This window comes from Ranitomeya imitator, chromosome 8 (genome assembly GCF_032444005.1).
Source record: "Ranitomeya imitator isolate aRanImi1 chromosome 8, aRanImi1.pri, whole genome shotgun sequence".
Lineage (NCBI taxonomy): Eukaryota > Metazoa > Chordata > Amphibia > Anura > Dendrobatidae > Ranitomeya > Ranitomeya imitator.
Genome location: NC_091289.1, coordinates 72,900,515 through 72,914,130, shown reverse-complemented (window position 1 = coordinate 72,914,130; position 13,616 = coordinate 72,900,515). Strand labels below are relative to the sequence as shown.

General features: G+C 45.3%; 1 protein-coding gene across 2 annotated transcripts in view; it reads right to left on the bottom strand.

The window, feature by feature from the left end:
- The window catches only part of UBN2 (ubinuclein 2), a 155,246-nt gene that overhangs the window by 117,577 nt on the left and 24,053 nt on the right, over positions 1-13,616 (bottom strand). For both annotated transcript variants that reach the window (XM_069737072.1, XM_069737073.1), the window contains exon 2: positions 5,286-5,378. In XM_069737072.1, coding sequence (XP_069593173.1) covers positions 5,286-5,378 — 93 coding nt within the window. The remainder of the gene's footprint in view (positions 1-5,285; positions 5,379-13,616) is intronic.

The following is a 13,616-nucleotide window of genomic DNA, read 5'->3' as shown; positions in this document are numbered from 1 at the left end:
TTTTTTAAAATCTGACCAGTGTTACTTTATGTGGTGGAACGCTTCAACATATCCCATTGATTTACAGAATGTTTGTTCGTGACACATTATACTTTATGATAATGGTAAATTTAGGTCGATATCTTTTGTATTTATAAAAAAATATCAGAAATTTGACAAAAATGTGAAAAAAAATGCAATTTTCAAACTTTGAACGATTATCCATTTAATCCAGATTGACATACCATAGTAAAACATTAATAAACATTTCCCTCGTGTCTGCTTTAAATTGCCACTATTTGTAAAATGTAGCAGCAATGTTTTCTTTTTCCATGGAAAATTTAAAAAAATATTTTTTGGGACCTATCCAGGTTTGAAGTGACTTTGGGGGTCCTATTATATTGGAAAAACCCCAAAAGGGATACCATTTTAAAAATGTTACCCCCTGACATATTGAAAGCTGCTGTCATGTAGTTTATTAACCCCTCAGGTACTTTTCAGGAATTAATGCAAAGAGACATGACAGGAATGAAAAAGTGTATTTGTACTACCTAAATGTTAACTTCTGAACAGGCCACTAAAGCCGGCACACTAAGGCTATGTGCACACGTTGCGTCTGCGGATTTTTCCGGACTGATTTTGGTAAATCATCAGGTAACCAGCACTGCGGATTTACCGCGATTTGTTTGCGGATCTTGTGCGGATTCCACCTGCGGTTTTACACCCGCGGATTCCTATTATGGAGCAAATGTAAACCGCTGCGGAATCCTCACAAAGAATTGACATGCTGCGGAATAAACAATGATACGTTTCCGCACGTTTTTTTCCTCAGCATGTGCAGTGCGGATTTTGTTTTCCATAGGTTTACATGGTACTGTAAACTCAGGGAAAACTGCTGCAAAATCCACAACGTGTGCACATACCCTAAGGCTGATATTTGGCTGTGAGTTGCCATGGCAAACATCAGGACCACACAGTCATGATCTCAGGGTGCCGATAGGGATAAAGAGGGAGAAGCCACGCTCTGTTAACCATTGATATGATGTAGTCACTATTAAGAGCAGATATTAAACAGATTTGGATGGTGCAAACACTGATCGTGGCTAATGCAACAAGTTGTCAGCTATAGTGTACAGCCGACAGCTGCTGGACTGTCACCTGTAGGGGGAGGCTATTCTCTTATAGCGCAGGTCAGTAAAAAGACTGGCTGTCATTAAGCGGTTAAGATCTTTCCAAAGGGATTTAGATCCAGACTCATTGCTGGCCACTTCTCCAGTGCTTTGTCTCATCCATTTCTGGGTGTTTCTTGAAGTATGTTGTATGGGGTCATTCTCCTGCTGGAAGACCCATGACCTAGGATGCAAACCCAGCTTTCTGGCACCGTGTGCTACTTGCAGCCCAGAAGTCTTTAGTAATCTTCGGATTTCATGATGCCTTGCACACAGTCAAGGCACCCAGTGCTGAGACAGCAAAACAACCACCATATTTGACTGTAGGTACGGTGTTCTTTTTGTAGCCCTCACCCCGTTTATGGTAAACAGTAGAATGATGTGCTTTACCAAACAGCTATCATATGGTCTCATATGTCCACAAGAGGCTTTCCCAAAACGATATGGTCTTACTCATGTACATTTCGGCAAACCAGTGTAGATTTTTTTTTTGTCTGTCATCAGTGGGGTCCTCCTGGGTCTCCTGCCACAGCATAGCATTTAATTCAAATGTCGACGGATTGTTCACACTGACACTGATGCAAGTCCTCAGACAGTTCTCTTTTTCTGTTCTCCATGCTTAGTGCGGCACACATATTGCAAATATGGAGTCAACTTTTCCCCTTTTTATTTCATTTCAGGTGCAATTTTCATGTTGCTCACACCTGTTATTTGCCACAGTTGAGTTTGAACAAGAATCACATGCAGACCATTTTTTGCTTGTGTATGACATTAAGTCCAATTTGCCTCTTTAAGGCTGGTTTCACATTTGCAGATGGAGGTGCTGTGGAGGGCTGCATACGTCCTCTGTGAATCTCCGCCCACCGATGCAACCTCTATCTGGTCAGCTCCGCCTACGTCAGCATGCGTACCCCATCTTTACCATTAGGTACGCAGGCCATGACGATGTATGCAGATGCCTCCGCATGAGTCGATTTGATGGTGCGGCAACCTGCGCAACGAGTTGCATTTTGCTGAGGCCCCCCACAGCACCTCCATCCGCAAATGTGAAACCAGCCTTATTTTTTTTGTGTTGTTCCAAGACAAAGGAAATAAAAAGGTGTATAGCAAAACATGAGCAATTGCAATAATTGTCTGGGAGAAATATTTTGTTTTCTGCAACAATTTTAAGGGTGCCAACACTTGCAGTCATAACTGTATGTTGCAATAAGACAATGACCCAAAACATACCTGCAGGCTGTGTAAGGGCTATGTGACCAACATGGGGAAGCATGGAGTTCTAACAAAAACCGAGTTGCTTTGAGCTGGACTGCAGAATTAAGGTAAAGCAGCCAACAAGTGCTCAGTACATCAGGCAACTCCTTCAAGACTGTTAAAGTCATTCCATATGAATGCCTGATGAAACTACTTGAGGGAATACCAAGGGGATGTAAAGCTGTTGTCAGAGTAAACGGGGAGAGAGTACACTGAGGAATATAAGGTTTAACATATTCTGGTTTGTTTCACGCTTGTTTCTTTATGCCTTTTTCTCATAGGTGTTACTTCATGGTTTTGCCACCTTCAGTACTGTTCAAACCAAGTACAGGCTCTCGGTGCATCATGACGTGGCCAAACATTTAAATAAGCATACTTGTTTTCCAATCTAACTCCGTCCTTCTCTAGCTCTATAAAGCCAGTGCTGTCAAAGAAAAGGGAGGTAGATTGAGGGAAAACAAGTCGGTGTTAAGGTGTAATTAATAGTGATGAGCGAATGTGCTTGGGTATGGTGTCATCAGAGCATGCTCGCGTGCTGACAGAGTATCTTCGGTGTGCTCGAATGATATGCTCGAATCGCTGCGGCTGCATGTCTCATGGATGTTCGACAGCCACAACACATGCTGGTATTGCCTAACCAACAGGACAGCCGCGAGACATGCAGCCATGAAAGCTCAAACATTATTGGAGCATGACGATGATAGCACACGAGCGTGCTCATATAACACCTTATCCGAGCACGTGCCCTCAACACCAGTAATTAAATGTCTGGCTACACCATGAGGCACCAAGAGGCGGTACTTTGTATGGTCATTCTCTGCTGACAGAGTCCCTTTAACCATGTGATTGCATCCTCTTGTCTTTTTTTTCAGCTTCAAAATATATAAAACATGACTTTTTAGACCTAGGGTTGAAAAACATGGAAGTGATTTCTTTTACCCTGAATGGTCCATAAAAAAGGGCTTAAAAGATTTCAGATCTTATAACGAAACTAAAGGCTTCATAATGAATGGCTGCTTTTTTTGTCTTAGACTGGCCATACATCAGAAGGGTGTCATCCGAATGATGCTTCGGCTGATCAGTCGATACTCCCATACACAGGAATGCTTGCTCGGCCAAGTGCTCCCGTGTTTTCTAGGAGAAAGCTGCCAACTGACACATTGTATGGTGGCGTATCTCAAGGAAAACAATACAGTGGCCAGTCTGAGATCTCTCCTGACCTTGAGTCGGACAGTGACCCCATACACGTTAGACCATTCTCCAAACCCATCGAAATCAGCAGGTGAAATGAGTATGGGAGCCTTTAGTAGTTTACCCATCAGCTTTGTAGTGTAGACAGGGACTTGTCAATCTGAGAAATTTAAAGAGTACATGTCACCAGGTCAAAGTGTTCAATTTTCACTTATTTTATTTCCATCGCTCCTGAGTATTCGTTTTTTTCATTTAAATCTGCCATACTGTTCAAGAGTTATTGGCCCTTCTATTTAGCGCTAATTTTTATGGCCTGTATAAGGGGCATGGATTACAGGATTACCGGTGGGCATGTCTTTAGGCTTCGCTGCATTATTACCCTGTGAAGACCACCCCTTTAGTAAATAAAATGTACAGCACAAATATGGGCCACTTGACCTGGTGAAGGGTCCTATTTTGACTAGTTTCAGTTTAACATATTTTGGTCCTAATTGAGTTAGCGTCTGCTAAATGCTATAACTTTGTAACTATATACATGATTTTTACAGCTTTATGGTCACACAATTTTAGCTCTTTAAACCCTTCACAACATGGTAAATCTCCATTTTTGCAGTTTAGTTTTTGCGCCCCTCTACACCCTTTTCCAAAACCCATAACTTATTATAAGTCAATAAAGCTGTATGAGGGCTTGTTTCTTTTCTTTTCTTTTTTTTTTTTTTTAAGGCTAGTTGTAGGTTTGAATGACAATATCCATTTTTCATGCAAGGTACTGAAAACCCAAAAATGACATTTGCTGGAAAAAAAACCACATTCTGCAATTGTTTTTTGGGATTTTTTTTCCCCACACAATGAAAGCCATAAAAACAGTGACCTGGCAAGATGATTCTCCAGGCCAGTACGATTATGACATTTTTACAAAGTGTATAAATTTTGCTTGTGTTGCCAATTTCTGAGATTTCAGTAACTATCACTGTACAAGGGCTTGTTTTTTGCATGGCAAGCTGACGTTTTTATTGATACCATTTTTGGTGTAGATATGACACTATGAACACTTCCTGTTGCATGTTTGTGATCTTGTAGCATAAAAAAAAAAAAAAAAACAATTCTGGAGTTTTAATTTTATTCACCTTATGGATTAATTTTCTATTTTTATAGATGTGACTTTTACAGACACAGCAACCTCATGAGCGTGTTGTTTATATTTATTTTTAATGAGGGAAAAGGGGACTAATTTAAAGGGTTTTTTTTCATTGTTCACATTTTTTACTTTATTAATCCCCATAGGGGGACATAAACCTACAATTTTTTGATTATTATATACAGCAATACTACAATATTAAAGACAGGGATCCGACGTAGGAAACACCGTTATGGCCAATGTCAGGAAGGGGATATTATTTGGTTTAATGCTCAAGATGGAAAAGAAAATAACGCTTCCAGATAGTTTTGCTAGAAATCTGGATAAGTGCAAAACTAAGAAATTGTATAGCTGTGGTCACCATCAATTAAATGTAATTTTACCATACACAGTCTGATTCTCAAAGGTCAGAAAGACCATAATGGAACTGTTCTTCACTTCCTACAGACTGGCATAATTAATATATAACATTCAATGCAGCTGCCACAAAGTGCACACAAACTTCAGATGTAAACATTTCCCCCTTCACCAATATACAATAAAATACTACTTACATATTTTGCTTCAAATTTTTTTGCCATTCTTTCTACTTCAAGCCTTTCACGCTCTTCATCATTAAACGGATCATTAGATGGGGGAATTTTAGCCTAAAATGAAAAGTAGAGCAGACTTATGAGATTATTAGTTACTTTTCTTATAGCAAAGCTTACATCAATCTTTTAGAAAAGGATAGACATGTCACAAAGAGCAAAGTAACAAAAACAAACCAGAAGTTTCCCATGAGTTTACATTACAATGTAAAACTATGGGAAACAAAAACCGCTGTGCACATGCGGCGGAAAAAACCCAACACGCGGCAACGCAGCGGTTTACATTCTGCAGCATGTCACTTCTTTCTGCGGATTCCGCAGCGGTTTTACAGCTGCTCCTATAGAAAACCGCAATTGTAAAACTGCAGTGAAATCCGCAGAAAAACTTGTTAAATCCGCGATAAATCTACAGCAAAAACGCGGCGTTTTTGCCCTGCAGATTTATCAAATCCGCTACGGAAAAATCCACAGTGGACCATTATACGTGTGCACAGAGCCTTACACCTTGTAATGTACAGTGCCTAACTTTAGATACCAGCACACCAAGCATTTCATGCATCCTCACACGTCACCCGCAAAATCGAAGGTGAGCTAAGCCCACCAGCATCAGGGGCTTATCTACAGTATTCTGCAATGCTGTAGATAAGCCCCCGACGTATCCTGAAAGATGAGAAAAAGAGGGTATATTATACTCACCCAGGGGCGGTCCGATCCGATGGGCGTCGTGGTCCGGGGCCTCCCATCTTCTTACGATGACGTCCTCTCCTTTTCTCCCTGCCATGGCTGCTGCACAGGCGTACTTTGTCTGCGCTGTTGAGGGGTATTGCAGTGTGCAGGCGCTGGGCCTCTGTGACCTTTCCCGGCGCCTGCGCACTGCAGTACTTTGCTCTGCCCTCAACAGGGAGATAAAGTGCGCCAGAGCCGCAGCGTGAAGACAAGAAGAGGACGTCATCGTAAGAAGATGGGAGGCCCCGGACCCAGACGCCCATCAGACCCAGACCGCAGTGGGACCACCCCTGGGTGAGTATAATCTAACCTCTTATTCTCATAACCTATTATCACAGACCGACAATAAATAAACACATATCAATACAAATATCTTGTTTGACTGTAGTATGCCATTCATCAAGTTACAAACCCAATTTCAAAAACCACTTATATGCAGTGTAGATCTGGGAGGGCCATATCCAGATAATGGTGATAATCTAGGGGTTGGAAATGGTAATAACAGGAGTCAGCCTAGAGGAGCTCACGCCGATGTGGCGCCATGTGATGACAAAGGCACCCCACAAAGGATAACAGAATGGAAGAAGTGCAACTACTCTTTACATTCATTGTGAATACTAGCAGGCCTGTGGAGTCAGGGTATGTGCACACGTTCAGGATTTTTCTCGATAAAAATGCATACATATGCATCCTATCATTTAGGAAGCATACCGCAATTTTTGTGCACATGATGCGTTTTTTTCCGCAAAAAAACGCATCGCGGTAAAAAAAGCAGCATGTTCATTAATTTTGCGGATTTTTCGTGTTGTTCCCACTATTTAATGCATTGGGAAAAAAACACGAAAAAAAAACCACAAAAAAAGAATGCGGATTTCTGGCAGAAATGTGTTTTTTTGTCAGGAAATTTCTGCAAGAAATCCTGAATGTGTGCACATACCCTCAGAGTGTGTCCATTTTGGTAAAGTCAGAATAAAATAATAAATTGGGTACAGTATTTAAATGCAGTATGTGCTGAATATCTTTTCATAAGAATTTGGGAAAGTTATGAAATGTCCTATATATATCTGCTCTAATCATCATTATTATTATTTATATAGCACCATTGATTCCATGGTGCTTTACATGAGAAGGGGTTACATACAAGTTACAGATATCACTTACAGTAAACAAACTAACAATGACGAACTGATACAGAGGGGCGAGGACCCTGCCCTTGCGGGCTTACATTCTACAGGATTATGGGGAAGGAGACAGTAGGTTGAGGGTTGCAGGAGCTCCTGTGTTGGTGAGGCGGTATCTCCGGAGGAGGCAGCGGGGTCAGTGCAGGCTGTAGGCTTTCCTGAAGAGGTGGGTTTTCAGGTTCCGTCTAAAGGATCCGAATGTGGTTGATAGTTGGACGTGTTGGGGCAGAGAGTTCCAGAGGATGGGGGATATTCGGGAGAAGTCTTGGAGGCGATTGGATGAGGAGCGAATAAGTGTGGAGGCGAGAAGGAGGTCTTGGGAGGACCGGAGATTACGTGAGGGAAGATATCGGGAGATTAGTTCAGAGATATATGGAGAAGACAGGTTGTGGATGGCTTTGTAGGTCAGCATTAGTAATTTGAACTGGATACGCTGAGGGAATGGGAGCCAGTGAAGAGATTTGCAGAGGGGGGAAGCAGAGGAGTAGCGAGGAGACAGATGAATTAGTCGGGCAGCAGAGTTAAGAATGGACTGGAGAGGTGCAAGGGTGTTAGCAGGGAGGCCGCAGAAAAGGATGTTGCAGTAGTCCAGGCGGGAAATGATAAGGGCATGCACAAGCATTTTAAATAGATTGACGGTTGAGGAAGACGGATTCTGGAGATATTTTTGAGCTGGAGGTGACAGGAGGTGGAAAGAGCGTGGATGTGCAGTTTGAAGGACAGGGCAGAGTCAAAGGTTACTCCGAGGCAGCGGACTTCCGGTACGGGGGAAAGCATGATGCCGTTGATTGCGATAGATAGGTCAGGTAAGGAAGATCTATGGGATGGAGGAAAGATGATGAGTTCAGATTTGTCCACATTGAGTTTGAGGAAGCGAGAGGAGAAGAAGGAGGATATGGCTGATAGGCACTCTGCGATTCTGGACAGCAGAGCGGTGAAGTCTGGGCCAGAGAGGTAGATCTGAGTGTCATCAGCATAGAGGTGGTACTGGAATCCATGGGACTTTATGAGTTGTCCCAAGCCAAGTGTATAGATTGAGAAGAGTAGGGGTCCTAGAACAGAGCCTTGGGGGACTCCAACAGAGAGAGGGTGGGATGAGGAGGTAGTGTGGGAGACGCTGAATTTGCGATTGGAAAGGTACGAGGAGATCTAGGATAGGGCGAGGTCTTTGATGCCAAAGGAGGAGAGGATCTGTAGTAAGAGGCAGTGGTCGAAAGCAGAGGACAGGTCTAGAAGGAGGAGTACAGAGTATTGTCCATTAGCTTTGGCGGTAAGTAGGTCGTTAGTGATTTTGGCCAGGGCTGTCTCAGTTGAGTGATGGGGGCGGAAACCAGATTGTAGATTGTCAAAGAGCAAGATAGACGAGAGGTGGGAGGAAAGTTCAGAGTGGACGTGCTGCTCCAGGAGTTTGGAAGCAAATGGGAGCAGCGATATTGGGCGATAGCTGAACATAGCAGTTGGATCGAGGGTTGGCCTTTTTATAAGGATAGGCGTGATTGTGGCATGTTTGAAAGCAGAAGGGAAGGTGCCAGAAGTTAGTGATAGGTTGAAGAGGTGGGTTAGGGATGGGATAAGTGTGGTGGTGAGGTTGGGGAGGAGGTGGGATGGGATGGGGTCGAGCGCACAGGTGGTGAGCTGCGATTTGGAGAGGAGACAATTAAGCCGCCCTTCAGTGATGTTGGATAGGGAGGTTATGGGGTTTGGGCATTGGTCTGGTATACAAAGGGGTTGCGGTGGTTGAACAGTGAAGACTTGCCTTGTCTGGTCGATCTCATTTTTAATGTGCGTGGCAAAGTCCTCAGAAGAGATGAGGGAGGTTTGAGGAGGCACTGGGGAGCGGAGGAGGGAGTTAAAGGTTTTGAATAACTGTTTGGGGTTGTAGGATAGTGAAGATACGAGGATTGTGAAGTAGACCTGTTTAGCAGAGGTGAGAGCAGATTTAAAAGCGAGTGTTGCCTGTTTGAATGCAGTGAAGTCGTCTTGCAGGTGTGTTTTCTTCCAACGTCGCTCCGCAACCCTGGACACTTGCCGGAGCTTTTTAGTGGTGTTATTGTGCCAAGGTTGTCTATTGATACGTCGCACTCTGCCATGGACGAGAGGAGCAACTGTGTCAATAGCTGATGCGAGAGTGGCATTGTAGAAAGCAGTGGCACTGTCGTGTAATGAGGATATGGATGCCAGTGGTTGGATAGAGTCAGGGAGTGTGTGGGTGTCTAGGTGTGCAAGGTTTCTGCGGGGGTGCGCATTTTGCTGGACATGGATGAGAAGGTGAGCAGATGGTGGTCGGATAGAGGGAGAGGGGAGGTGGTGAAGTTAGATAGAGAGCAGAGAGACGGGTGAATACCAGGTCTAATGTATGTCCGTCTATGTGGGTGGCTGCAGAGGACCACTGAGTAAGTCCAAAGGATGAGGTAAGGGACAGAAGTTTGGAGGCTGTTGACTGAAGAGTATCAATGGGGATTTTGAAGTCACCCATGATGATGGTGGGAATGTCAGCAGAGAGAAAGTGAAGAAGCCAGGTGGAGAATTGGTCAATAAAGGCAGTGGCCGGGCCTGGAGGTCGGTATATGATGGCCACTTGGAGGTTGGAGGGAGAGTAGATGCGGACAGAATGAACTTCAAAAGAGGGGAGGATAAGGGAGGGTAGAGGTGGGATTGGGTTAAAGGTGCAGTTAGGAGAAAGGAGGAGACCCACTCCTCCACCATGTTTGTTGCCGGGTCGAGGGGTGTGGGTGAAGTGGAAGCCTCCGTAACACAGCGCAGCAGGGGAGGCGGTGTCAGAGGGTGTTAGCCATGTTTCTGTGAGGCCAAGGAAGGCAAGATTGCGAGAGAGAAAAAGGTTGTGAATCTCGTGAAGCTTATTGCAGATTGAGCGGGCATTCCAGAGTGCTCCAGAGAGAGGGAGCAGGGAGGTGGGCGTCAGGGGTACGGGTTTTATGTATTAGATAGGGAGCGATAGGAGGGGGTAGTAGTGGGAGGTATGAGCTGTGGGGGTCCCGGGTTGGTAGATATGTCTCCAGCAGTGAGGAAAAGCAGAGAAAGGGAGAGCAGGTGGAAGAAAGAGTGGCAGACTTCTTTTATGTTTTCTTAGGAAAGATTTGAGGTTGAGGAGCAGGTCAGCGGAGGAGGACAGGTGGGGAGGTAAGAGGGAAGGGGAGATGATTATTAGGTTAAGGTACCTTCACACTGAACGATATCGCTAGCGATCGGTGACATTGCAGCATCCTGGATAGCGATATCGTTCAGTTTGACAGGCAGCAGCGATCAGGATCCTGCTGTGCCATCGTTGGTCGGTGCAGAAAGTCCAGAACTTTATTTTAGTCGCTGGACTCCCTGCAGACATCGCTGAATCGGCGTGTGTGACGCCGATTCAGCGATGTCTTCACTGGTAACCAGGGTAAACATCGGGTTACTAAGCGCAGGGCCACGCTTAGTAACCCGATGTTTACCCTGGTTACCAGTGTAAACGTAAAAAAAAAAAAAAAAAAAACACTACATACTTACCTTCCGCTGTCTGTCCTCCGGCGCTGTGCTTCTCTGCACTGTGAGCGCCAGCCAGCCGGAAAGCAGAGCAGAGCGGTGACGTCACCGCTGTGCTTTCCGGCCGGCACTCACAGTCAGTGCAGAGAAGCACAGCGTCGGGGGACAGACAGCGGAAGGTAAGTATGTAGTGTTTTTTTTTTTTTACGTTTACGCTGGTAACCAGGGTAAACATCGGGTTACTAAGCGCGGCTCTGCGCTTAGTAACCTGATGTTTACCCTGGTTACCAGGGGACCGGCATCGTTGGTCGCTGGAGAGCTGTCTGTGTGACAGCTCTCCAGGACCACACAGCGACGCTGCAGCGATCGGGATCGTTGTCTGGATCGCTGCAGCGTCGCTTAATGTGACGGTACCTTTAGTGGAGCAAACACTGTAAGGGCATAGGTAAACATGGTGAAGAGATGGGTTAATAGAAAAGCTAGATCCAAGTAATAAGAAGTGCTTACTCAGCAGACATACCCAAAAGAGATAGCGACAGAGTGGGGTCCTGACTCCTTCCATGACTAACTGCCGTTGAAATAACTGTGGCGTCTTAATGCTTAGCCTCGAAATGCTTTGCTGCAGAAATGCACGTGCCTGACCCCACACACGTGTACCCCAGGGCCGCGCTTAGTAACCCAATGTTTACCCTGGTTAGCATTGTAAAAGTAAGGAAAGAAAACACTACATACTTACATTCCTGTCGCGTCCCCCAGCCTCAGCTTCCCTGCTCTGTGTAAGCGCGCTTGCCGGAAAGCAGAGCGGTGATGTCACCGCTGTGCTTTGCTTTACGGCCGGCCAGCGCTGACACTGGGGGACGCAGGGAAGCTGACGCTGAGGAACGTGACAGGAATGTAAGTATGTAGTTTTTTTTTTATTTACTTTTACATTGGTAACCAGGGTAAACATCGGGTTACTAAGCGCGGCCCTGCGCTTAGTAACCCGATGTTTACCCTGGTTACCAGTGAAGACATTGCTGAATCGGCGTCACACACGCCGATTCAGCGATGTCTGCAGGGAGTCCAGCGACTAAAATAAAGTTCTGGACTTTCTGCACCGACCAACGATGGCACAGCAGGATCCTGATCGCTGCTGCCTGTCAAACTGAACGATATCGCAGGAGCGTGTCAGACACTGCGATATCGTAACTATATCGCTCGAACGTCACGAATCGTGCCGTCGTAACGATCAAAATTGCACTGTGTGACGGTACCCTTAGGCAAGTACCTCTTAAAGCATATCTAAACTTTAAATAAACTGTATAAATCAATACTCCAGTGTATGTTTTCTCTGCATGCTCCATGTTTTATTTTGCTTTGCCTCTGAAAAGCTCATGTTTGGAGAGGTTAGTTGATCTGATGCTCTTCATGTTATTAGCTCTGCTAGCAGTTTCAGTTTCTTTCTGGGGTGTGATGCAGCACAAACTTGCTCCCTCCCTCCTCCCCTCTTCATATACTGTGAAGCATCATGATGTGAAATATTTAATGAGCTGTATCCTGAGAAACGCCTGAGACTGAACGTTCTGCATAAAGCTATGCAATACCGTAAATCACAAACTTTTTATTCGTCATAGCCCAATTCTAACGCATCAGGTATTCTAGAATACGTATGTAGTTTATTTATGAAGATTTTAGAATAATACATTGGATACACAGGATTCGGCCAGCCGGGCACGACCAATTAGCGAAGCGTGGTTGAAATCCCGCGCCAAATAGTGGCCGGACTGTGCCTGTCGCTGATTGTTCGCGGCCGGCCGCGGAGTATATTGCACGCAGTATATAACACAGGCCACGCAGTGTATAACACAGGCCACGCAATATATAGCACAGCCCACGCAGTATATAGCAATTTGGGCACCATATCCCTGTTAAAAAAAAAATAATTAAAATAAAAAATCGTTATATACTCACCCTCCGTTGGCCCCCGGATTGAAGCGGTTACCGACGCTCCTCGTGCGCTCCGGTCTGAAGAGTGCATTGCGGTCTCGCGAGATGATGACGTAGCGATCTCGAGAGACCGCAATGAATGGAGCTGTCACCGGGGCATCGCGAGGAGCGGAAAAAGCCGGTTCCTGATCCGGGGGGCCGACAGACGGTGAGTATATAACGATTTTTAATTTTTTTAATTATTTTTAACATTAAATCTTTTCACTATTGATGCTGCATAGGCAGCATGAATAGTAAAAAGTTGGTCACACAGGGTTAATAGCAGCGTTAACCGAGTGCGTTACACCACGGTCAACGCTGCCATTAACCCTGTGTGAGCGCTAACTGGAGGGGAGTACGGAGCGGCCATGTTGCTGCCGGACTGTGCCCGTCGCTGATTGGTCGTGGCAAAACAGCCACGACCAATCAGCGACTTGGATTTCCATGACAGACAGAGGACGCGACCAATGAATATCCGTGACAGACAGACGGAAGTCTTTCTGTCTGTCACGGATATTCATTGGTCGCGGCCTCTGTCTGTCATGGAATCCGAGTCGCTGTTTGGTCTCGCCAGCTGCCTGTCATGGCTGCCGCGACCAATCAGCGACGGCCACAGTCCTATTAGTCCCTCCCTACTCCCCTGCAGTCGGCGCCCGCTCCTTACTCCCCGCAGTCACGACCAAGTTTTTACTATTGATGCTGCCTATGCAGCGTCAATTGTAAAAACATCCAATGTTAAAAATAATTAAAAAAAATTAAAAAATCATTATATACTCACCTTCCGCCGCCTTTTCCGCTCCTGGCTACGCTCCGCTGACCGCTCCATGCAAGCGGCAGGTTCCGGTGTTATGGGAGAAGGACCTGCCATGACGTCACGGTCATGTGACCGCGACGTCATCACAGGCCCTGCGCGAGAAGGACCTGCCATGACATCACGGTCATG